Genomic DNA, 26,497 nt, shown 5'->3' on the forward strand with positions numbered 1-26,497 from the left:
AAGGGTGCCGGCTCGTTATTACAGGCGCCACTTTCATTCCGGGGCCCTGTAATTTGAGCCTGGCCGCTTCTGGCCTGGGACGCACGCACGGGCCGAGAGAGGGCCCTAATCGCATACGCCCGGCTCTAGCCAATGGCTTCAGACGACGCCTCTCCAGACGGCGTCCAAGGCCGGCCGCTCTATAGAAAAGTGTGCCGCAGAGGAGCGAGTTCTCTTTTGTTTGCCTTGTTTCAAGGATGAAATATGAGAGAATTTCGACAGCCGACGAGCTTTAACGAGAGTGCTCATCCGTCTTTAAATGCGTGCTTGTTAGCCTTTGCACGATCTTATTAACGCCTCTGAAGCGGCATGTAATTGCGTTGCTCGCGTCAGTTCTCGACCGCTGGCGACGTGCAAGTAAGTATATAGGCTGGATTATGGCTGCGGCCAAAGCACGCGGCCGAGTAGCTACTTGCGCATCTCGCCTGTTTTTGCTGGCAAGACTACGTGGCTTTTGGAAAAAGTACGGATGTGGACATCAGCAAGCTTTCCTCAATTAGTCGCACAAGACGTCACATGTATTTTTTGATGATGTTGGCACAGTATAAAATAATGCCAACTCGTAGGCATGGTAGTAGCATGCATATTAATATCGCTCTAATCTCTGTCCCCCTCTCTACGCTTTGCATGTGGTCCCGAAATTCGAGGCGTTGGAAAATCTTGGAATGATTTTTAGGAAGCGATGATCCTCGATGATGCATGTGAGGACTTGCGTGTTTACGCCTGTCAATCAACGGTGACAATTGCAGTTGAAGTTCTGGTTGCTGCCTGAGCATATGTTCTTGTGACGTGCATCACGCTAAACATGATGAGTTGGGCCAGGGTTAGTTCTCGTTGATCTCCGTGTGTACAGTGAAAAAACGAACACGTCTCCTAGTCGCAAGCGATTAATACTAGCGTCCGTTACTTTCGTCTGTAAGCTGTGTCGGCTTCTTGTGCCGTAGCAAACACGAGCGCGCATCAAAATTTCGCAACGCGTGTCGTCAGTGCCTTGTCGTGCCCGAGCAAGAGCAGCGACAGAGTGACGATCATCTCCTCACCAAAAAGAAATGTCGGCGTGCATCAGAGACGGGAAGAAAAAAAAAAAGACACGAATGCGACGCAAGGAGCAGTATAGATTAACTAGAGGACACTGGCTGCAGTCGCCCGCTTTCCTAATTGAGGCGTGGCCACGAGAACCGCACGGCGTCGTCGTCTCCGTGTCGACGTGTCTGCTTGCGACTGGTGTTCCGAGGCGTGTCTTGCGTCCCTTCCGAGGACAAAAAAGCGGCGGCACCCGCGCGCTGATGAGCATGATCCGACCTCGAGCAGCGATGGCGGATATGAGGGGCGGTGGTGGTCGGGTGGGACACCTTGGCTTGATGACGACGACGGCGGCGACGACGAGAACATCGGCTGACTCCCCGGGGAAGATGGCTGCTGTCGAAGACGGGTTGCATCTTGACCTTGCGTGGAAACTATAAACAGAGTTCGGCCTTATTTCTTCGCGGTGAAGATTTAGGCTCGAACTGCTGAAGAATGTTGAAGAGAAGGCAAACGCGTGAGGGGGAGACAGAAAATTAGGTGGGTAGATGAGATTAAGAAGTTTGTAGGTGTAACGTGGCAGCAGAAAGCACAGGACCGGGTTGATTGGCGGAACACGGGAGAGGCCTTTGCCCTGCAGTGGGCGTAGACAGGCTGATGATGATGATGATGATGATGATGATGTTGAAGAATGTAGCGTGTTGCACTGGTTAAAGTTTTTCGAAATCGTCCAACTTAAAGTCGAGCGAGTTCAATTTTAGTGCTCCGCAAATACGTTGCAAGCCATGCGCGTGTCATTACAGCACTATATATTTTTCGTTAGCAAACGCTTTTATATATTACATGAGTTGTAGTGCACCTCTAAGGAAAAACAAAAAAAGGAAAAGGAGGGGGGGGGGCATTACCTGTTGCTTTTATGGGTGAGTACTGGCTTGCCCCTTATGTGACTTTTTGTAAAGATATACGTTAACTTTCTTTTGGAGATCGATATATAGCTGTCATAAGTTAACTTTCGATCACGATCGGGCCTAATCGCGATCGAATTTCTGTGTTTTGACTGGCTCCTGTACGCAAACCGCACGAGGAAGTCAATCACTGCTGAGAAATTTGATCGCCGTCGGGCTTAATCGCGATCAACAGCACACCGTGTGACACCAGTATTAAAATCTCTACAGAGAGTCGAGGGCGGCACGACTCTCCAAGAAAATAGTTAACGTGTATCTTCAGAGATAGTTATTATATGTGACAAGGCCAGACTCACCAAAAGGAGGAGTATAGATTAACTAGAGGACAGAGGCTCCGAAAGGAGTAAGAGTTTTTTTTTTTCTGTTAGATATAGCCAGTGAAACCGCGACAGAGAAACCGACCGATGTTAAGGCCAGTGTGCAAAGAAACCGTAGCGTTATATGGTACCGGGGTCAGTTTGGACGTAAGCAACCCGGACGCCAAGTTATCGTTGTGCGCTTAGCAAAAGTGTGACATAAAAAATAAATTTCAAATCTCGAAACTTAAAAGAAAAAGCCGCCACACGCCTCGTCGGAAAATGCGGAACCGGGAATCTCGGAGCCGCGTAACCTCCCCGGTAAGCCCTCGCCTGTGCGGTATTTTTTTTTTTTTCTTTCTTATAAAGCGGAGGATAGGGTCGCGTCGGGTCGCAATGGGTCAGCGCGGCGCACGACGACTACTCCTCGCCCAGGATAGACCGGCTTTTTTTTTCTCTCTTCCTTTTTGTCCGTGAAGCTGGAAGGGAGAAGAGAAGAAGCCACCGCATCCGCTGGAGTATATGTGCGACGAACTGTCTCAGATTATACGGGTCCGAAGTGTACCCCCATCTTGCACGGGGAAGGGGCACCTCTCGACGACTTAGAAATGCATGCGCATACGGAATGCCACGGAATGCGAAATTTTGAAACATTTTGTATGAAGTTGGCTCGTTTGCATGCGGCGGGGTTCCGTGGAAATGATTTTGAGACTTACGCGCAGTTTGCCACGGATGTCTCTGTAGGGTCTACTCTCTTCCAAGTTCACGGGTCCCGCGCGTCGCTCCTGCTTGAGCCATTTAAACTTGATAGGCTCGTTTTATCGCAACCGCGAAATAGAAAAGTGAAAGAAACGGACAGATTAGGCCAGAACGGTGCGAAGTCAAATGGGCGATTTGCATAGGCGTGCGCAGGGTTCCCTTTCAGGGGGGGGGGGGGGCGAAGGTTCATAGCGGCACCCCCCCCCCTATTATGTCAATATATGAGGCAGACTTTGCGCACCCTTCTTTTTAGGTGACTAGGGGGGGGGGGGGCGTCCCCTGACACCCCCCCCCCCCCTGTCGTGCGCAGGCTTATGGCGATTTGGGCTTGGGTCAGGACTAAGGGATCATGTTCTTGGTTGCTTTTTTTTTTTCTTCCCTTTATCGCGCCATATCGCTCGGCTTAACCGATTGCGGTCGCAGTAAGACACCCGCAAATCAAAATCGACGAGCGTTTTTTACTGCAGGCCAGCCCTAAAGTCAAATCAAGATATCGATCCCACAAGCTCACGGAACATTTAAACGCACAGACTAGTTTGCGATATATAGAAGACCGAAAATCGTAGACCTGCCGGGCCCCCGCCGAATCTTCGGGACTCTAGGCACGGATCGGCAACAAATATAACACCCGAGGCGGTATAGGAAAAGCCGAGAGAGGGGCCGCAACGTCGCTCCGGTTTTCTCGGAGAAAAAAAAAGCATCGCACGACCCTATACACTACCACGACCGCTGCCTGCCTTTCCGTCCACGTGCTCGAGATCTGTGCGCCTCCGCGGAGCTCGTGTACGTCGTGGTCGGCCTACCAACGTCGCGACGTGTCGCGAAGTCGTCGTCGTCGAGAAGGGTGACCCAGTGGGGCTGTCGGGGAAGGTCGCTCGATAAGAAGGCGTCGTCGCCATCCTGCCGCAGGGGGCGCCAGCCACATCCGCGTTCACGGCTCCGTCTTCGTCCTAGCCCGCGGCGCTTTAATTGGGAAGCCGCCCGTGGCCCGCGCGGATCTGGGTTATTCGGTTAGGCGCTCTCGCCGCCGTACTATTATCGCCGCTGCCTCCCCCCTCGTTCTCTATCTGTGGCCGCACAAATGGCTCGCTCAGGCCGCTAGTTGTTCGAAGATTGCCTCCTTTCTGCGCGGCCACAGGCTCCGATTCGGTACCTCGGAAAGAAGCTACGACCAGGTATATATATATATATATATATATATATATATATATATATATATATATATATATATATATATGCACAGAACGGGAGGCGGCGTTCGCAGCTATGTGGAGGGAGAAGACGCGCTGTCTAGCCGTTCAATATTCTCCCTCAGTGATTCGCGAACTGCCACGGGCATTCTGTGGCCCCGGGCAGTGGGCAGGCCCCCGAGCATTTTATTTGAGGACACGTGCGCGTATCTTCGCCCGAAAAGTTTTTTACGCGGTGCCATGCAGTTGCTCTCTGAAGAGGCTAACATAGACGGAAAAATGCGGCGTAATGCTGCTCTAGGGCAGCACGCCTTCACCTGGGGATAATAATAATAATAATAATAATAATAATAATAATAATAATAATAATAATAATAATAATAATAATAATAATAATAATAACCGTAACGCGCGAAGGTTGAACCTGGACGTTTACAACATTCGCCTTGTACACTTACCATAATGGTTTCCCAGCCATATAGTCCAACAATCCACCCTGCAAAAAATAGGTGTTTCTGGAGGCAACGTTAGAGGAGTTCGTGCTGGAATTTTCACTCGAACCAGTTGACTGACGTGTCACAGTGCCTGACCGTGATGGCGAGATTGCGGTCTTCGTGGCCTCGCCATCTCAGAGCACCAGTTCCTCAAACTGCATCGCTGTCGCGGGCGATAAGAGCACGCTCCGCCCAAGAACAGTACGTTACTTTCATGGCCAGCAGCAAATGGGAAGTAAGCTGGTACAGTGACCAGAGATAGAGGAAACAGACCGAGCGAGTTCTGGATTGCTGGCCGTCCACCTCGCTCATGGCGGCGATCCAAGGCATTCCATTTGCTTCACATCCAGCTGCTTCGCGTGTAGACTCCTTAAACTCACGCGTGTGCACAGCATTTCGTCGTGTCGCGCGTCTAGTATACATCTATACCTATACATGCAGGCAACAGGCATTTCGCGAGAGCCCGTCCCCGACGTTAGCCACTCGGCGGCGAACGAGTCTGGCAGCGATGGGACGGCGTGGCGAGCGGCCGATTAGAATGATATCTTCGGAACGGGACGGTGGCCGAGGGGGGGGTCCCACCTAATGCTCGCGTCACGTTGCGCCTCTCTCTCTCTGCACGACATTCGTTCCCTCTCTCCCCTTCGTAGCAAACTGCCGATGATACGTCCGTCGTAGCCCGTTCCCTCCTCTCTCGCTCTGGCGCATTCGGAGCTAGGCCTAATGGCGACCGCACACGCGTTCCCTCGACGTACACGGCCCGTCGCCGTCTATGTAGTGTAGCGGAAGGCTGGGGGGAGAGAAGGGGGCTGGGTGGCACAGTGCGACGTGCACGCCACGCGGAACTGACATGCGCGAGCGTATCGCCGACTGTGTGCTTCCACTGCGTCGTGGAACGAAGAGAGACAAAATAATGACACCACGCAGGCGCGCGGGCTCCTTCTCAGATAGAAACGTTTAACCGGCTCGTCTATAGACGGTCCCCGCAGACCCGTTTTTGGTATCGGCGCTTCGATATGCGCTGGAGCGTTCCGTTGCTGGGACACTTTTCAGTGGCTTTGCATTTGACGGACCGGAATGGTAGAACCATACAGCGAGCACGTTTTTCCATGGCCTTTTATTCGTTCCCGCTGTTCTATAACCACGCGCTGAAACAAGCGCAAAAGTGTACTCGTCTAGTCGCGTCCACGGGTTGCTATTGTCTCTTTCTTTTGCGCGAACCGCGTCGGTGTGCCTGGTCCCCTCGGTCGAGATTCCTGGTCACGACGGGTTCATTTCCATAAGAAGGGGGTTGCAAATATGCTTGCGTGTATACCGTATTACACATTGGTGGCGCATCAAAGAACCCCGGATATCTACCGTGTTCCGGAGCACTTTAAATACTGCACTGTTCTTTCATATACCCAGTTCTGCGACTTCTGTTGATAAACCCAGCTCTACCATCATTGCCGTTCATTTGACGCGCGCCTACCCCTTCGCGTGCCATTTCACTGTATATAGGCTCGCAGCACTCCACAACAGAAACCTGACAAGACACGTACGAAACTCTGCGAAATACATTAACGCCGGTAGGGAGGGGGTGACTGTACGGTGTGACTGATAAGAGCTATATCTGTTTTTCATCTATATTTCGCGCGAAATGCGACCGCGGATATATTTATAGGCGCTTATCAGACGCGAGAGGTGCGCAAATATAGGGTGCGCGTGACCCGCGAGCGAACAAGACGCCACAAAATCCCGCCTTTGTGGAAAGCTCTGAGCCGTGCACACGGAAGCGGCACTGAACTTTGTCACATGATCGCCGCCAATGTGACGGTGTTCCTACGAAAGCAACGCGTTGAGCCTGTACTTCCAGTATGGCTCGTCTCGATCTCAAGAACATTGGTTCCCCCAGCTGCCAGCTAGCTGCTTGCAAAGTATATGTGTACTTCAGATCGGATTAAATGCGTATTATGTTTTCATGCAAGCACAATAATGCACTGGCTGGACATCCATCTCAAATCCTTATAATTAGACGCGTGATTTCCCTCGTGGCATATGCGTGCAGCTCCGTACGAAGTCGTCACCGCAGCACTGTATTGCAAATTTACATCGTTGACTAACGATGGCTCTGCTGGCACGTTATACTCAACGTGAGCCTTTTTAAGCGTTTGGTGCACGGTGAACCGAACTACGAGGCGCAGGCACCGCAAGTGATTATTCTTTCATGGTTTCGCATCGTTCCGGGTAAGATAGGTGAGCTTTCGCCGTGCACTGAGGTGATCGGAGGCGACATCGTCGTCAGTGTAGCTAGCTCCACCGGTGGCGCTGTACCGATGCAAGGTGCGGTCACGCGCTCGCACGTGTGGCCCCACCCTTGCGTCTTTGTCGGCTGGGCGGCATCCTGAACGACAAAGACACACGTGGCAGCCTCACGAAGAGGCACGTGCCGCCCGTCAGTTTGCGGAGAGCCCGGGCGGAAGGGAAGCAACAAACGAAACGGGATACACAGCCTCCCAGTTTTATAGTTAATGTACCGAGGCTTCTTCTTTCTTCTTTTCTTCTTCTTTCTTTCTTCTTTCTGTCTTTCTTTCTTTCTTTCGGTCTTTCTTCATTCTTTCTTTTAGTGGTGTAATAGTGTAGTCGTACGTACATCAAAAGTGTATTCGTTGGTGCGCCTGTTGTCTAGCATATATGATTTTGTGACGTCACAGCGACGTGCCGACGTCGCTGTTCTCGCTCACTTATTCAAAAGGAAAGGCACGTTATGCCTTCATTTTGTTCAGTGGTAATCCATTCTTTCCAGGCAAAGTAATCAAGAAATACCTAAAGCCAATGTTCTAGCAATCTACACTAAATAACTTTCATTAAGTAGAATTGAAAACTGGGCAAGTTGGTAACGATTCATAGCTTTAGGGGTGTGTCCCTCCTTTACTCTGTCTTTACGCTGTTTACCTCGCCTAGCTATAAATAACGTAAGGAAGGATTCCTTCTGCTAGATTCCAATTTTTTTATTTGCCACCGTCAACGGTCCGGTGATAACCTGCGCGAAGCTCCCATAAGATTGCTAACGCAGAGCGAAAAGAAAGAATGTTGTATCAGAATGCCCATATTTTACCCTACAACGGAGGCAATTCAGATGTGCAAATCGTTATAGAGTCGTGAGATGTTCTTGCAAAGGTCCTTGCTTGTGCGTCCTCCGCTGGTTCAGCTCTGTCTAGTACGCGCTACTACTGATTGCGGTAGCACACGACGGGCTAAATATGCGCGCCTCTGCCGACACGTGTTGCCTCCATGACGCGTGGCGGGAGCGGTGGCTGTCTTTTCACGGCGCAAGGAGGGTACGCCAAGGTGCCGTCGGCGTCGCCGGTCCGTGTCATTCGAAGAGGCCAGCGTGACGCGCTTGTGACAGGCGCCGTTTTGTTGGGAGATGCTGCCCCAAGCACTTTCGTGGCACTTTCTTTTCTTCTCTTTTTCGCTGTTGCGCTCGACAGCGCTTAGCTCGGCGCGTCGGTAAACACTCGTGTCGCATCAACCACCGTTGTACAAGGGCTGACGGGCCTCTTGACGGAGCGTGACAGCAGCGCCGCGCTCTGGTGGAATTTGGCGGCGGCTTCGGCCCCGGAGAAAGCTGAGCTCGATGTACCAGGAGCGGCTATTGCAACCCAGTTTTACGCTGCCTTGTGTGACACTTCATTCGTGCATATGGGTGCTTTAGGATAAAAATTGATACAGAAAACAAAAGATAAACGCATCGATCTTCAACGTGCTGGAACATAGATATCGCTTCGCGGTACAAAAATAACCCCGCTGATTAGTCATATCCAAGCGTTCGGCCTTCTAAAGCACACGAGCCGTCGGATTTCAACGGGGAAACAGATTACCATGCCTACAGCCCAAATTACACCGTTCGCTTGCACACTACTGACCGTTAGACCAAGAGTTGACTTGCTACGTCAGGGATAGCCGCATAAGCTCTCCCGTATATACATAGTAGAATACACAGCGTTCAAAGCCTCTTACCTTCCTTATAAACGCACATTAAAAAAACATTATTATTCGACGATTTCTGGCGCAAGGGCAAGATGTGGTCTAATAGCGCCAGATGTTTCATATTGCTACATGCATATTTGCATCCTCTGCTTATCGCTAGCGGCACAGAGACGGAACACTATGTAGCACACAAATTGCAGTGAAATCAGTGTAGTGACTAATTCTTGGGGCACATGAGTGTTCTAGCTAAGAAATTTGATGGAGCACGGTTTCTGATTAGAATTTCGAGCAAAAACACATTTAACCGTTCAACTGACGAGTGGCACTTTGTGCAAAAAGAGTAATTTGGGATTGACTCACGCTTGCTTTCCTTTCTGTGTCTTTGCAGAGTCCAGTCGCGGACGCAGAACCTCGCCTACAGAATGATGCTCAACCAGACGGACCTCATGGGGACCCATGAGGTAAGGCTTTTGCTCCAAATACTAGGCTCTCGCATGCTGGAATGCATTAGCAGTTTATGTGCACGTCATCTGTAGCTTCGTCTCAGTATCAATTTAGGGGTCCACTTTAGAGACGGTGGTGCCGTATTCAGCACAGCGTATGCCGAACCATGTCTGGCTATGTCAGCAACCTATGTGATGTACACACAATATTACATTTAGCGTAGGCCTGTTTAGTTCTGCAGGTAAAGACCGCAAGACTTCTAAGTCGCGAGGTGTACCGTCAGACGACTGAGAGACTACAATTCGGTGTTCCTAGTCTGTGCGAGAAACTATCATTGGCTAATAAAATTGCATTCAGTGAACAGCGTGCTCCTGTTGCAGTTCGCGCATAGCTAGTGTACGTTTAAATATTGCCGCCTCGTAAGAGAATTGATGTTGCTTGTTGCGCAGTCCCCGTTCAGCACAGACGAACAGTTCATGTACGACCCGACCGAGGAGGACAAGAACGCATACTGCAACCTGCAGCCCATCGGCCTGGACGGTGCAGACCACGTCACGCCATCCTTACAACACATGGACCTCATGGCCCCATCCAGGCCCATACCTTACGAAGGTGCGTGCCTGCGAAACAAAGGTTTTGCTCTGTGCTCTGTTGGTACGTGATGAAACTATCAATGGTAGACCGTGACTTCGACAGCGCCAAGAAAATTCCGTGGCTTTTATTTATTTAGAGTTGTTCCTAGACAGTTATATTGGGAAATATAAGTTTGAGGCAATGTAAGGCGTATACTGATGGGGTAGAGTGCTAATGGTGGTTAGAACCTCTTATTAGGTTTAGTTTGGTTGTAGTAACAGAGCACTAATAACTAGCTTATATGCTAGCAGTGGTAGTCAAGTGAGAATCGTTGTCGAAAAGTTGTCGTTTCGCTATGGTGCTGAACCAAGCATGCATTCATCCTAATCCCGGAAACGTGGGGAAAAGACCATAAGTACGCTCGTGTTAGCACGCCCTGCCAGCTAAAACAGCCTTTTGAAACCGCTATACAGTATATTGACGTAATTGGTTGCTTGATGCTATGTTATGATTTTCACGTAGCCCGCGTCTTGGACGCCGGAAGCGCTGGTTTAGTATGCGACAATGTAGTGTCGTTGTTGCCGGCCATGCAGGCGACACGTTCCCGACGGACGTGCTGGACCTGGGCGAGAGCCGGTGGCAGAGCCTTCCCATCCAGCACTGGCAGTCTCACGACGTGCTCGAGTGGCTGGTGGCCTGGACCAGCCACAACCAGGTGGAGATCGTGGACGACGAGATTAACATGACCGCCTTCGCTTCCTTCACTGGAGAGCACCTGTGCCGCATGAGCCTGGAGGAGTTCCGCGCACACGCGCCTTCTTACGGACACCGCCTGTACGAGGAAGTGCAGCGACACCTGGGCAACAGCACGGCAGCCGCGGCAGCGTCACGTAGTGAGTCTCCGATCGAGGTGCTGCGAAGCGCTTTCTTTCGCAGCAACTCCTTATTACGGGAACACGCAAGAGCGACAGTCGTACATCAAGAGGCAATCGTAACTGCCACCCATCACTTGCTGTCTGACGCACTGCTGACGTCAGAACTTGGGCGCAATGTTAAAGGTTGCACCGATGTTCCCTCTCAGATTGGTTCATCTACAGGTGGTGAACATAGTGCGAGTACGCCGTACAAATTGAAGGCTGCGAAGGTGTCTGCCGAGTGGCACTTGTTTCTCGTTGAAAAAGAACTCAAGCTTTACTCGAAACATGTATGCGACGTGCCGCAATCAGCAATAACCGAGCGCTGCGTCGTTCTTAGATGAACGGATTTGAGCACGAAAGAAACGCTGAAATGGTTAAACAGGGTTCCTTGTATGTGAGTGTTCTAAGTCAGTCATTCATTTTAACTTTATCCTCCTAGACCAAAGATGCGTCGAGCGATTATCGAAACCACACAGAGCGGTCTATTGGGATTTCCAGTAGCCACATTAGTCAGCCTTCGAAACTTTCGTCAAGATTGCGGAAAACCGCATTGCTATGAAAATGAACGTAATGCTTGTAGTTATTCGGACTTCTCAGATTACTACATGATTTCAATATAACATACAAGGCGCACCAAAACAACCCACATTCATATTCCATTCTATAGTATAGACTTATTCAGTATGCACCTTAGTCTGGAGAAAGGAGGCTTTGCTGCAGAGACAGTAATTATGTGGCGAAGCCAACTTCAGGTGCCGCCAGTTGTCGAAGTTTACCGTTAGTGCGGTTTACCGCAGCATGTTAGCTGCAGGTAGTTAACCTAAGCTTATCTGCCTTATTAGGGATCGTTGTTTTAAGTACGCGCTTTAGGTACGTTTGATGACCCGTCTGCATAGTTCTTTAGAAAAAACAGTCATGCTTGAATATTGTCATCCGAACATAGTGAAGACAAGGCATTTAATGTTTTGCGAGTTCTTTCGTTGTACTGCAGTTTTAATAGTTACCTTTACCTGAAAGACTTGATTACGATGTTGCTTAAGAAGCTAACGGCGTCGTACAAATCTACGCGTGATTTTTTATTGCATGAGCTTCTCAGCGGTGTAGTACCTTTTGCCTTCGTGTAACTCACTCATTTCGAAGCATTTGTATCATTTTCAAACCACATTAATCTATTGAAGAATTCACAGTTGCTTCGATTAGAAGAATAAGAAAGTGTTATTGACGGCTGCTGTTGTATTAGTTATTGTGATTAGCCCGCGCACGCTGCTGTTATGCGTTCAGTGTCACGAACTGCATTGCCAATATGTGCAGCAATTGCGGACTCAGTTCTGCAAGACTGAACTCAGCCCGCAACACCCGATTACGCACACAGTACCGACGAGAGCGCAAGCTTCACCAAAAATAGTCATCTCTCATTCTGGCAACCTTCGCCTGCGGTATATCCGGAAAAATAAGACGCATGTCGAATGAGTTGAGCACAATCTGCGCAACGCGTCTTGCACGTGGCCGTAATCACCGATTTGCTAACCAAAGAAACCTCATCGTCTCGTTACGCGGAGTGATGCAAGCGTCTCTACACACGCGTGCAGGTTGCCGATGAGCATCGACTCTTTCTACGCTGCCCACTAACCTTTCGTATAATATTTGTTATTACACCCTGTTACGACAACGGCGGCGTCGTCGTCGATGCGTCAGAATCGTCCCAGAAGGTCTTCCGAGCGATGCAACCCGTCGATTCTAATTCAGGTTCGCTCGATACCTCGGGATTGCGCGTAAGCGTGTGTGTCCGAGCTTGCGTCCACTCAACCATCCCTGCTCGCTCGCGCGGAACCTTTCTATGGAAGTAGACCCCCTCTACCCTCCTATCTCATCTCCTAATTTTATTTGTCCCGCTGCTTTCTCGGGTGTAGCCAGACAGAACCTCGTCGCGACGACATATTCGAGCGGTTGCTGCAGCTTTCATTTCGGCCGTATCAGACCCAACCGGGCCGAAGTGCGCATTCATGCGGAACCGGTGCGCCCGTTTGTTGTCGTTAACGTAGCCGCTTTTGCGGCTTGATTTGTCTCTCTACGTGAGCCCGTCGATGCGTCGTCGTCGATGCCCCTTGACGACACCGGTCGGCTGTTGCTTCGCTCTTAGTTGCGCACCGCTGAACCATCAATTTACCCGGGACGCGCAGAATTCATTGCACTCAGCGCGAACTGCGTATGCTCGTTTGATGTGTACGTACTGAATATATTATACTCTATAGTGTGCTCATAACCTTCGCCCTAAGAAGTCGCGGTCGATCGGATAGTTACAATAGGGATGGATTATAAGCTGGGTCCATCTGAGAATGTATTATATGTAAAGAAAAAGAAAAGTCTCAGTTTGGCAAAGGGTAGGCAGTAAGCCGCAATAACTACATCTGTGGTTACGTTATGCGGCGATCGCTTCGCGTGGTTTCACAGATTTACTTAACTACGTTGTGCTTAACAGCACCCATATGTGAAATAAGCTGTACTGTAGTCCCTCGCAATTCTTCGAGAAGTGATTAATATTTGTTCGATCCCTCGCAGATGTCATGGGAATGTCGGACGCCTACTTCGAACCCGAGAAATACGCCTTCCACCCTCGCTATTTCGACACACTGGAAATCCAGAACAGCAGTCCCGGCTCTGAAAACGGTAAGTGCCCGTAAACTGTTGGAGGACTACGCAACTGTTGTCTTCGATCAGAAATTCAACATCCACAACCGGTTGATTCATCACTTGGTTGGTTTAAAAATTACTTGTCTTCAACATTCCAAATGACTGTCATGCACGTCTTTTGATAAACAAATTCCTCTGTAATGTCGTCACATGGACTAAAGTCTGGCGTGTGCTAGAATGTACGCTAGACCGTAGAATGTGGAATAGACCGTGGACCGCAGAATAGGTATGTGAAGGCATGGTTAGTATTACAACTTGAACCCGCAAGCTCGCGCATTGCAATGCTCGCAGTGAGATTATTAAGCAGTTATATCTTTCCATAAATGACAAACTGTGAGGTGGAACTACTAACAGCTAACGGCAGGAACGCCAATGCTGACTTTTCTATTTAAGAAGTGTCATTATCCTCACGTTCCTTGTGGTTGTAATCAAAAGAAACATGAGGCATTAGTAACTTAGAGTGGCCCATGGTGGCGAAAAGGCAAGCATCCTACGTGGAAGCTTATGACAAAGGTCAAAAACAACGCAATACAATTATTGCTTTCACATAACAATATCTGTACGTGCCAGAACCACGACCTGATTATGCGTAGTGGAGGGCTCCGCAACTTTTGACCAATTGGTGCTTCTTAAGATGTATTTTACAGCACACGGGCCGCTAACATTTCGCCTCCATCGCAATGCAACCGCCGCCTGTGCGATGTCAGTGCAGGTTAAAGAACACCAGATGGTCGAAACTTCCAGAGCCCTCCACTATGGCGAGCCTCATAATGATATCGTGGTTTTGGCACGTCAAACCTCAGGTATTATTGCAATGCAACTGCCGCAGCAGGGATCGAATCCATGATTCCGGCTCAGCACCCGAGCACCGTAACCACTATGCCACCGCGGCTGACCTATTGCTCTCACAGGTATAACCTTATGTAAACACGCGTAACTTGTCGAATAGTCGCAGCAGAGAATGATTTCGAAAATATATTGCTATAAAGTAAACACGCGCTCCGAAAGCGACAAATTAGCCGTGACAAACGTCTTTGGGGAGTATAAAAGCTTTTTAGGAGCTACTTCATGTGGTTTCTTAGCACAGCGTTGATGTGAAAACCTTTGGTCTCTCTTCCCTGAAGTGACGTCATCGGGGTCTCCTGGTCTCGCGGAGTCGGACAGCGGCAGCACCAGCAGCAGCCTGAGCACCGTCAACGAGCGGACGGAGAACCTCTTTCCCTACATGCCTCACGACACGCGGATACTCGCCAAGCAAAGTAAGTTGGTAGCCCGCTCAGCCATGCGCCATTGCTGCACGTGGGAGGAAGCGCGCTCTTCGCGCTGGGCCTTTTTGTAGCCGGCGACTCGGTAGTCACCCCTATCTGTACGCGTCATATCTTATAGCGGGGACACACTGAAGCTTCGTTTGTAGCCTTGATTTTTTTAACTACATAGCGCAACTAGTCGCTTATCACTAAAGAACGCTGCTAGGAAACCGGAGGCGCGCGCGATGCACCCTGATGTCTTCTGAGTCAATGGTACTAAAGCTTCGAGGTAAGGCGCGGTAACTTAAAGCTATGCACATTTCTTATTAGCTTGTCAGAGGAAGTATACCGTTATGTGTAATTAAGTTTAACTGAACATTAGAAGTGGAGACTGAAATAGTACAGGCGCCAACCTCGTAAACGCGAGGGGGCAACAACGGGTACTTTTTATCAAACCATACACATGAGGAAAGAAAGGCTTGTTTACTTCTCAAGCATTATTCTCACATGCTCTAGAGGCATTAATACATGCACCTTGTTCTCACTCGAATATACATAGTCGTACATTCGGGTTCTTCTATTCCCACATTTGAAGTGGAGATTTCGGCCAGGGCATGTCCTATAACGTACTAATCTAGTCATCATATTCTTCAAAAAGCACGCACACGTGAAATCATCATGGTTATCGATACTTTCTACATTGGTGGGACACAATCTCCAATCTAAGAATGAGTGGACGGGCCGAAAGCAGCCATTCGGGCTGGTTTGTCTGCACTCATTGAATGAATTGGCGCTACAAATTGGGCTAGCCGGATATGGTTCATGGAAAGGAGATAGTAAAGAGACACATCGCAAACGCAGGGACAAATGAAGGAACCCATTTCTACGGAATGAAACGTGCAGCCGTAAGTCTTAACAGAAATCGGGGTGTTGGGGGGGGGGGGGGTTGAGCAACGTTGGGCGCGTTGGCGGGCAAGCTTGCTGGTTAGGTTGGCGCGCGGTTGTGTCGAACTGCGAAGACGCTGACGCCGGCGTTGCCTCTTTTCTCTCTCTCTGCCCTGTCTGCATCCGCAGTGCCCCCTCCCATGCCCATGATGGGCAAAAAGAAAGGACGCAGGGGCAGGCCCCCCATCAAAGAGGCCAAAGTGCGCAGCCGAGCAGGTAAGCACTGACACCATCCTCTCTATCTCTCTCTTTCCTCCTCCGCATCTTTCTCTCTTTCTCAGGCCAGCCAGCAAGCTTGCTCTGCTGCTCTATACTACGCGTTCACGCTGCCCGCTATGTATTTTTTCCATTTATCTTTGCCGAGAAGAGACCGGAATTCAGGATTGTACTCGGGCGTCGCGTGTAGTTGCACAGACCACCGTTTCAACTTTGCATCGTGTATTCAGGGCCGCGTCGCCGGAAAGTTCGAAGGAGAACTTCGCTTGCTCCCGGGGCCAATTCAGTCTCTACATTTACATACGCCTACGCCGGATGTCTCTCTTGTGCTGATAGTCGTGGTTACTATTAGGTGATTGATTGTAGCCTCTGTATAGGTTTATCGAGTTTCGTTTCGGGGAAGTCATCACCTCCTAACGAATGAGTGACAAAATTATTATATCAGGACGCCATGGTGAGCTGGGGCCTTGCGATGGAGTTTACGATTCAGACAAAATGATTCGGTATAAACGTGCCGAACGGTACAGTTGGGTGTAGTATGCGCAGAAATTCATGTTACATAAACGATAATTTTATTACGTCGCATAGAGAAATAGCCACGACCTCTTTCTTGAAGTAGTCTTTTCATGGCAAATATTTTCAAACCCAACGCCTGACATCTACAAACTAAGCTAGCTAAAGTGGCTAATGTGACCGGTTACAACGTGTGTAATTTAGCAAGTTTGTAATTTACAGAGTGAATCCATCGTAACATCTGCGGTTATTTCTATGCGCTGATGAGCTTTTCAATGATTCTTCAACTTGTCATCCCTGAAACCCCGAGGTCGCGTTTTACAGCTAAGGTCGCCTAACATATTTTTCAAGAGCTGCCTGCCTTTGCATCTTGGTGCTTGCAGACTGTGCATGAGCTCAGAGATAGTGTACCGGCTTGCTCCTGATGCATGTGCCCAAGCATGATGTTCTCTATTGAATCTTTTCTTTGTCATTTTCCCCCTACCCTTAAGAAAAGTGCCTGCATGAGCTCATCTTCAGCTGTATCTGACAATGTGTCACAGGCGTGCCTCAAGCCTCAAATGTTTCAGTTTCATTAACGTGTTCTTTTATTTCCCCCGCTCGACCAAGGCAAAGGTATGGGCAAGCTGTGGGAGTTCATCCGGGACCTGTTGTTGAACCCCTCGACCAACCCGAGCCTGATACGATGGGAGAGGCGCGAGGACGGCATCTTCAAGTTCGTCCAATCCGACAAGGTCGCCAAGATGTGGGGTGACCGCAAGCAGAACCCTCGCATGACCTACGAGAAGCTCAGCCGGGCCATGAGGTACGTATGCCACGCATTTCGCCAACTCGTTTCGCTTGTTGCAGAGAGTAATCGCGCATGGTTAGGAGAACACACTTGTCATGTGATTGCTTACGTTGCAGTCTAAGGTACTGTGGCCTAAGGGACCGATTCCTTTCTTGGTTGCATGACCAACTTCAGCCTGAATGCCCTGGGCTCTCTTGCGCCTGCCTTTATGGCACTTATTATGAATGTGCACGTGATTTAGGCACGAACTATATTCCAGCCTGCGCGCATTTCTGAGCCAATGAGTGCCGCACAATCTAGACAAAAAGAACATGGCTAGTTTTTGCGGCTGACCTACCTAGGATGAAAACGGCCACACAGGTTTATCACCATTAGTAGCTGGGGCTTTGGGTAATCGTCGTTTTGTGTTGGAAGTATGAATTTGAACTTCCAAAATGATTCCTATTGATCACGGTTCCTTGACTGCTTCAATTATGTGCATGCTGATACTTTGGTGACGGTTTTTTTTCTCACTAACGTGCAATACTAATGAGCGCGCCTTTAACGAATCCATTAGGTAGGCGGTTATTGCAGTACTTAGCAGGCACAGTTGGATCAAAGCATTGTTTTTTCCTCATGTAATCAGATGTGGAACGTCGGAATAACCTTTAAAAACTTCGAACCGCACTTAGGTACATAGACGGAGCGAAGTGACCATACACGAACGTTACAATGCTTGCATTTGCAGTCCCAATGCGTCGACGTCACTTCAGTGCGCTTTCAATCTTTTGCACATTCGTTACCACTAAGCAGTAGCGTCTATGGCGCTAATTATGACGAATTCCGGAAGTCCTTGTCCTCACTTAACACAAAAGATGAAACTTCTTTGCGCCTGTGGATTACGAAAATATCGCTTAGGACAACATTTCAGGAGAGTATGATTATGCTGACTATAAGCGCACATTATGAGGACAAAGCAAGCTGCTTCTCCTTGCGCCCCCAAAAGCACCAAATCAGACCTAACGGTAATGGTTTCTTCTCGAAGATGGAGATATCAAAGACATTTCATGGCTACGTGACCTAAATGACACTAAAAGACAAATCAGAGTCGCATGTGCCTCAAGTACGCCGAAAGTGTCAAACCATACTTTCTTCTTTTTTTACCATTTCTCTCTCAGTACTAACCGCTCCGAATGCCTGTTTCTTCTCTCCTTCTCTCTTGACTTACACCCCTGCACCCTTTCCTCCTTGTTGGTGGTTGGTACTCACCAGAACCTATTACGGCAAGCAAATCCTAGAGCCCGTCCCCAAGGCCCAGGGTCTGCCCAAAAAGCTCGTCTACAAGTTCGGACCCCGTTCAAGCGGCTGGAGTGAAAACAAGGCGGACGGAACGCAACCTCTTCGCACTCACACCTCCTCTCACCTACTGACACCTCCCCCTTTCACCCGCACTCACCAAGGATCCCGGTGACGGTTGTGTTGACACTCGCGCTGGTGGTGGTGACTGACTCTCGAGGTTGGCTGTAGTGGTGGTGGTGGTGATCCTCTCAAAAACTGACCTCCGCCCCGCACCATTTGTCACTTTCGATGCTTGTATTGTCGTGCCCAACATGGTCCATTGCCGTGGCTCTTAGCAATGTTTATTTTCAATGTCTGAGGCTGTGAGGGACGTGCGCACGTCCTCAAATCTGCACCAATAATAGAATGTGTCTGTGTTGTGCGTCCCTGAGAACGATCGCGTCAGGCCAGAAGCGAAGCATTCGAGTACCATGTGTCGTCTGCTAATGTTTGAGGAGTTTACCAGCAGAATCGTCGGTAAAGTTTATCAAGAGCCTCGCGCTTGACAGTAGAGGATGGCGCTGCCGTCGCGTCATGTGGGCACGCGAGCTACGCCTAATGCGGTGCCCGAAAACGCCAAGGACGCCTGGGCAACAAATCAGCGTCACTTGCTCCCATTTGTCGTTCGACACGCGAAAATGAAATGTTTATCTTGTGCTTCTCAAACATTTCTGAGTAAAATTGTTCTGAATGTGGCCCGAACTTCGAACAGCCATTAGCATACGTGAGTTATTCGGAACTTTCCACCACCAAAGCTTGAGCATAAAAAGGAAGGGTTGTATACGAACCGCATGCCCGATTAACAATACATAAAGTAACGTTAACACACAAGAATAACCCTAAAATTTCGTATCATCTGGGCGTAATTTTAAAGCAACCGGTAACAAAAAACTGTTAATCTTTAGTGTTTTCCACTGTGGCAGGTGTAAAGGCTAGCGCCAGGAAAGTGTCCCATTCCTGCGTCAAGGGAACGAATTTTCTGGGCCAACAATGGCCAGCTTAAGCAAAACTTAGTCACTATACTGAGCAACTCTTGTACAATATATGTTCTTCACATGAACTTCCATAAAACGTGCTGTTGGGCGAGTTGGTGATCTATCACAGACGACATTTCTTAGCGCGAAAGTGGAAAAGAAAGGAATTAAGAAGAGAAGAACGCTCGCCCTGTGCACTCTGTTCTTTTCTTCTCTTCTTAATTCCTTTCTTTTGAAATTTTGCGCTAAGAAATGTCGTCTGTGACTGTTCACATGACTTCGCTGGTGCTAATGCAGACACAATTCAAGTACTTTAACGTGGCTTCTATGCACAATAACGTTTTCACTCCGTCACTATTCGGAAAAACCGGTTCAAGCCAATCGTGGTGATGAGCATGAAATTAGCGAAGGCGGCCGGCAAATACCGGTAAGCATTTTCGAGCCAATATATTTGTGAGTTTGAACGCAGTCCGGTACTGACGAGGCTTCGAAATCGCCACGGTAAGGTGGTGGGCACAAAATGAAATCTTTATACCCGTGTTGAAAAGCAGCTCGCCAGGAGAATGTGTCTAGTCCACTTTAGACCAATGCCAAAGCTATAATGGGTTTAGACTTCTAGAATGAAAACTGGTCGCTTTTGTATAGGTCACACTGCCAAGGAAACACGGTTTGCATGATCCTTTGTCGACTAGCGTCTTGGTACCCCAGTCCCAAAGAAGATGCCAAATTTATTGGTGTTCGGTACCCCATTTTGTTGCTAACTACAGCAATTGTTACTGTGTGTGTCGTCAGTGTGTGCCCTGTGGGCTGATCTAAGCTTCCTGCAGACCAGTCGTTACACGGTTGTACTCTAGTCATATTGGTCTGTTCTGCGTGTACCCGAATGCTGGAATTGTCCGTAACGTTTTCGATGTTTGTACAGAACAGGTGACAGTAACGACTAAAAAAAAATGGCCCTCGAGAGACAACACGAGGCATGCATGTGTTTCGGTGTGGCCTCTTTCGACGGTCATTAGTCCTGCGTTATGAACAGCGATCATGCGTACGTCCAGTCCCGAATTTCCTCCACTACGCAACATACTTAGTAATCGAAGTGGCTGCCTCTCAGTGAATCGCAAAGTGTAGTCCTGTGCATCCCGTGAGGGCGAACTTATTTTTATAACAGGAGTCCACGAGAAGGTCGCTTGATGCGAGTTCTCGCATTCTCCTCCGTCATCTCAATGTCCAATGTCACTGGAGGTGACTTTTAATCTCGTTTATGATTATTTCGTCCGTCGCGATTATTTTAAGAGTTTCATTATAATTTGGGCAGTTTAATTGCTTGTCAATTATGAATCGGCGTTCGTCAGTGTGGTGCTTGTCTAACCATGTAGTCCTGTGTGCCTTCCTTTGTTTTCACGTTACCCATCCGGGTCCATTCAGATACTACTACAAAAGCCAGGTCCTTCTACCAGTGTTTGGCCGACGGCTCGTGTACAAATTTGGCCCCAACGCCACTGGGTGGAGACCGTAAAGCCTCGGCGAAGAAAGGCTACGCATAAGCCCACTCGTTCTCTGCAACAAGAACAACAACAACGAACAGAAACCACATCACGACCGCAGCTGGAACGACAGAGAACTTATGTAAACCCGCATGTTCCCAAGAGAGCTGCGTATATTTTTTTTATTGTCCCACTTTGTTGTTGTTTTGCATCCTCCTGATACCGGAACGATCGATCTTTAGCGCGAGTCTGACGGGCGTCATTTTGATGTTGTCACACACGCGCATTTTTTTTATCTTTGACATTCCCCCCCCCCCCCCTATCTGTTGTAACACAGACTCGACGACTCCCATCCCTGTTTCAATTTGCCCCCTTTTTGACCCATTGTGTATCAGTTTTCATCTTTTGACTCTTGTTTAATCCTTTTTATTGATTCTTGTTCATTTGCATCCCCTTGCGAGTGCATGTGTGTGTTTGTGAGCGTGTGCGCGCGTACCTTGTTTGTTTCAAAGAGAGCGTGGCGTGCACACTTGATTTTGCCCCCGGACGGAGTAACGTTAAGGATTTTAACAATCGTCGTCACCGTCACAATGATTCGAAGATGATACTTGAGGGCAGTGATGAACGATTTGATTGCTGCAGCGTTCCCCGAACCCTTGCTAGTGTTCCGGCGTAGGCGTCGGTGCGCTTGATTCCGGTGGTTCAGTATTGGTGAACGGAAGCAAAATAAGAAGAAGGCTTAACAAACGTTTGGCAGACGCTGGCGTCTGTCGTCTGCTCGGCTGCGCGCTATGTGCAGACGACGCTATACACAAAACGCTCGTGCTGATTCGCTTCCGAGCAGACGACACATGAGCGCTCGACGTTTCGTCTGGGCGCTGGAGAATGATTTTTTTTTCCTGCCAAACGTTGGTGGAGCTGTCGTCGCGCATGTTTTGGAAAAGCTCGAAGACGCGGGGGCGTATGACGCTTAATCAGCGAAGCGATGATGGTTTCACGCATAGAGTACACTATGATTCCTGACGATGTGCAATTCTTATTACCACTGATCTATTCATTCCACACACCGCTAGCTTCGCCGTTTCAGTGGTGAACTACTAGTGTTGGGTTCTTGTTCTTATAAAGTTTTAAAGTCTACGTCGCTCTAGTCGTAAAGAAGGAGAGATGAAATAAAAAGCAATATTATGTCATCATTTCACTCCAGCATGTCACGTATGTGTCATCGAAATGACAGTGCTGTGAGCATATAGCGACTGAAGAACTTGCATATTTTAATATTTTGATGACTATTTGTTAATGAGAAACAATGCGTACAGTCTGTTTCGTATGTGAACGAGTTTATGGCGTTCCAGGTTCGTTCATCGGTGTTTTAGTGTTGTGCTTTCTCGCTAACTACCCAAAAACCAAGATGGCAGCAACACACTAAGACGTTGATATTCGATCATTCGTTTGTCGCTAGATCACAACTTAAAATTTGAAAAGGTCGTCAGTTACGAACACTCCAGGAGTGATTTGTGTTTTATTCGTTTCGAAGTGAGCCTCTCCGAAGAACTTTAGTGTAATGTACAGCTACTCGATGGTATTGCGGCACGATCCCTTCCTGCTTTATCAAGGCTACCGGCTAAGCTGAAGCAATGGAAATTCACGAAAGGTCAACGTGTCAACAAGGTTGGGCAGGCTGGCGAACGAAAACTTGTCACTGTTGCCGATGGCCAACGCTTTTCGAAGGAAATCATACTTGCTTCGTTGTGGATACGTGTATACAGTGTGATCGACTCTTGAAGGAAGCGACAGTTAATATCCTAGCGTCGATTACAGCTATTACACAGCATCAAACGCCTACCGACTTTTTGCATGTGCCTAGATGTTCGTCTAACGCCTCGTACAAGGCAGTTCTTCTAGCAAAGTCTAGGCTGGTCGCTGTTCACGTAAAACCCTTTGTTCCCTTTGAGAGTGTTCCACACTGTACTTCTGGTTGCTCTCGGAGCGAGTGGTCACGTGTTTGCAACGATCTTCGCACGCACAAACGAGAAAAGAGCTGATGTTCTCAACGGAACAGCGAGGCCTGTACATTGTCTCCCCTGTCATACGTGCAATCATCGACGAAACATACTCATGTCGAGCAGTCATTCCCTGCCCGGATGTTCATATTAGCGCCCGCGCTGCCGGTAACTTACTTGATTTTACTGGTGTTGTGTGTCACGATATATCCTTCCCTTATCTTCATCATGCTCTTTCATTCTTTTTTTGTTTGTGAGCTCCGCGGGAGAAATAAAGAGTCGACGAGGATTGGCGCGTCCTTAACGGTGGTGCGAGATCCTGTACAAACCCCTTTTGTGTATAAAGATATGCCAGAACAGTATTTTTTTTATTCGAGTGTTCTCACGCACGAGCGTTCCAGGCAACATCATTCCAAGATTTGTGTTAACATCTTTTTTTTTGTTTTTGTTCTTTCGCGAGACATGAATTGCATTCCCATCTCTTCGACATAACGCGTACATAATGTGTATCCGGAATTTTTGTTCTCAGTTGTGCCTCACCTTCGTCGTTATTCTCATTTTTTTATGTCTTTTTGCTTTTCGTTCTGGTTCACCCTGGAGTCCTCGAATGCAGGGGCTACCAGCTACAATGTTAGCAGCGGACCCGCTTACGAGCCATGATACGTCCGAAATCGAACAGCAAATTTCGACTTCACAAAAAAACGTGATTGTCATTCAACGCGACAACGACAGATAGTTACTGACTTCATTGATTAAAAAAAATTGTGGCCGTATCATCGCGCCGTCGATAGCTCTCCACGCTCGTCCTGTCAAACCAAATGAATGCGAAGTGTGCTTAAAAAGTTTGCGTTCGTAATCGGAAGAAAATTAGGCTGTCTACCGTGTGATATGGTGCACCCGTGTGGCGTTATTTATGAACACTTATTCTAAGCTCCTCTTGCGTGGATATCTCTTTTTGTATCATAACATAGGCACATAACTACCTTAACACTAATTTCCCGATTTACGCAGCGATAAACTTTGATACGTTGTTGCGGTAAGCAAATGACTTATATGAAATCGAAAGCCAACAGTTCAACAATGAATAAATACAGCCTACGTCGTAACTTCCGTTATTCTAAATGTTATAGAATAAACAGGGCCTTTAAAAGAGTGGTTCCTACGACAGTTACACGAAACATGCCATTTTTCTTATCTGTACTTTTGTATATTTCTATGGGTAGTGCTGCATCATAGATGTGATATCGCGCACAGTTGAAACTGCTGTCGATGCCGTAATGTGTAACCAATAGATTGGCAGGTAATATGCTCTCATAGAGGTGAAGACAAGTCAACGCGGTCTCTTGGACGTTTAATTAAGGGCTCCGGTTTCCGCTGCTACATATGTAGCTGTTTTTCCTTTAGCTGAAAAAAAAGAAGAGCTCTGCATCGTAACGTGTACATTTCTTACTGAATACTCCCGCTCTGCCTGGTCCTTGGCCAGCCGCAGCTGTTCTTTTGTATTATCCCCAGTGGACGTCACTGCGTTTCGCGTGTACTTAAGGAAAACAGGTCAAGGCTAACGTTTGCAACTATGGTCTTGTATGCCTTGTCGGCCGCAGTCATGTCTGTTTTTTTTTTTCCATTTCTATCGATTCTTGTTGTGTGAGAAAGAGAGAGAGATGACAGAGTCCAATCTTGCTCAACGCTTCTCTGTTCTCATGTGAGCCCCGCGCACAACGGCGCTCTCTGTATCGACAAAAAAAACCAATGTGCCTTCAGAAAACAGAGACTTAAGAGCCAAGTGTTTAAAGTGCAATCGTGAAGTGCGCCGGATGTCACATATCTGTTGGTTATGACGCAAGAACGCGACGTTTCTTTCGACAGTGCTGTGACGTCACCATGTGCAATTTTTCTCAGTTTCGAAAGGATGGTGTGTTCCAGCTGCTCTGGATGCCTGAATAATTTCATATTACGGCTCGACTGCTGTGTTCACGGTCAAGCATTATTGTGGGCTTATTTGGGTAGTTTGGCTGCCAGTACAGTAACCACACCAGGTAAGGCGCCTGTCCTCAGTATATTGAGGGAGCAAAAAAAAAAAAAGAGAGCTTTTTACTTTAAATAAGTTGCAAAAACGCTAGTGCAAATCATCGACCTCCAGTTGGAATGTAATATGTATAGATAGGTGAGCACCAGCGCTCATCCGGATACTCCATTTCGACTGAAGGAGAAACAGTGATATCATTGAAAACCAATATCAACGACTACGAATCTTTAGCACGCTTCCCAACTGACGCCAACATTTCCTAGAACAAACCTGCGCGGACAAAATTCATTTTGAAATGTTTAAACAGCAAAAATCGAACGTACATTGCAAATGCACGAGACTAGTACTTGGCGAACAGCTGAAAAGAAATCTTTAAGAAGAAAAAATGCGGTCATTATTACGGGAGGTGCAATTTTTTTTTAGTCTGGAGCCACGCCGTTTTGTTGGCCGTACCTCGTTAATGTCGCTACGTACGCGATGTAGCAGTTAAATGTTTGAGAGACAGCTGGAATTCACCTTCCTTTCGGAGGACCCTGGCCAATCGAGTCGCAACGCGAGCGTGGCCTTGCGTCTATCTGACCGCTCTTTGTGGGCGCCCTCTTTCGGCCTCGACGTGCCTTCACTGTAGTCCAACCCGAACAAAAATGGCCCATGTGTCTCTGTTTTGTATTATACGTGTCCTGCCTTCAAAAGAGAGAGAAAAATCTATGGCATCGCTAAACGTGTGCCCTGTTGATACCTGTGACCATATTTTACGTGACAAAAGAAAGAGAGATAAAAAAGACAAAGTATATTTGAGAGATGATTTTTTTTTATAAACGACAGAGCTACTTTATATATATAAATATATTATATGTATACTATAAACAAACCTCTCTGTACGCCAGTCGCATTGTTCTCTTTTAACTTTGTTTTTTTTTTCGACTCGCCCATCCTGTTTATTTACCTGTGTACGAGAGAGACAAGATTCCAAATAAAGACTACTTGTAGATAGCCACAACCTCTGGGTGTCGTCCTTTTTTCGGCTGCTCAGCCTCTGCTGCTGTCGGCAAGTACGTTTTCAATGTGCTTTGGGAAGATCGTAGCATCCGATGACTGCGATAACATGCTACAAAAAAGCAACCAGTCGCAGGCCTAGGCACATGGGTGCGAGTGGTGGCGCCTGCCAAGATGGAGACAGCGAGAACAACCTCGTAGTTTTCTCGTGACCTATTGTCAATGTCACACGGTGCAGGAATTCGCTTTCAGAGGAGGCTGTCTCGAGACTGGATGCGGAAAGGTAAGTGGTTGCAGTTAAACCACACGTTCACGCAAGAAATCGTGCTCATAAGGACACGAGTGCTGTACTGGCGGTCAAGTTTGTGCCATCGAAGGGAAATATACAGGGGAGTGGAGCTTCTGAGCATGCGTGCTACTGCACCAAATAGTTGCTCACAGTTTGCCCGAGTTTTCAGCCTAGCCTAGTGAACGCCGTTTCAACGTGCGATGGTTTAGTATGCGCCTAAACGTGAGAGACTAAAGCTCAAGTAATAAGTCACAAGTTAAGACTTAGTGGTGCACTTAATAGTCCAGCTTAATAAAAATGCTACTATGCATTAGCAGGTTATTGAATTATTAACGCAAAA

General features: G+C 48.1%; 1 protein-coding gene across 2 annotated transcripts in view; it reads left to right on the top strand.

Annotated features, from left to right (window-relative positions):
- LOC119383913 (ETS homologous factor) overlaps positions 1 to 25,872 on the top strand; it is a 453,403-nt gene extending 427,531 nt beyond the window's left edge. The window contains exons 2-9 of one of the 2 annotated variants that reach the window (XM_049412712.1): positions 9,127 to 9,199; positions 9,632 to 9,794; positions 10,349 to 10,648; positions 13,232 to 13,339; positions 14,488 to 14,622; positions 15,685 to 15,771; positions 16,894 to 17,089; positions 18,326 to 18,566. In XM_049412712.1, coding sequence (XP_049268669.1) covers positions 9,127 to 9,199; positions 9,632 to 9,794; positions 10,349 to 10,648; positions 13,232 to 13,339; positions 14,488 to 14,622; positions 15,685 to 15,771; positions 16,894 to 17,089; positions 18,326 to 18,524 — 1,261 coding nt within the window. In that variant the 3' untranslated portion in view covers positions 18,525 to 18,566. Of the gene's footprint in view, positions 1 to 9,126; positions 9,200 to 9,631; positions 9,795 to 10,348; positions 10,649 to 13,231; positions 13,340 to 14,487; positions 14,623 to 15,684; positions 15,772 to 16,893; positions 17,090 to 18,325; positions 18,567 to 20,787 lie in introns of those variants that run through there. The other variant, XM_049412713.1, reaches the window with a different exon arrangement.
- The last annotated feature ends 625 nt before the right edge of the window (positions 25,873 to 26,497 follow it).

This window comes from Rhipicephalus sanguineus, chromosome 2 (assembly GCF_013339695.2).
Source record: "Rhipicephalus sanguineus isolate Rsan-2018 chromosome 2, BIME_Rsan_1.4, whole genome shotgun sequence".
Taxonomy (NCBI): Eukaryota; Metazoa; Arthropoda; class Arachnida; order Ixodida; family Ixodidae; genus Rhipicephalus; species Rhipicephalus sanguineus.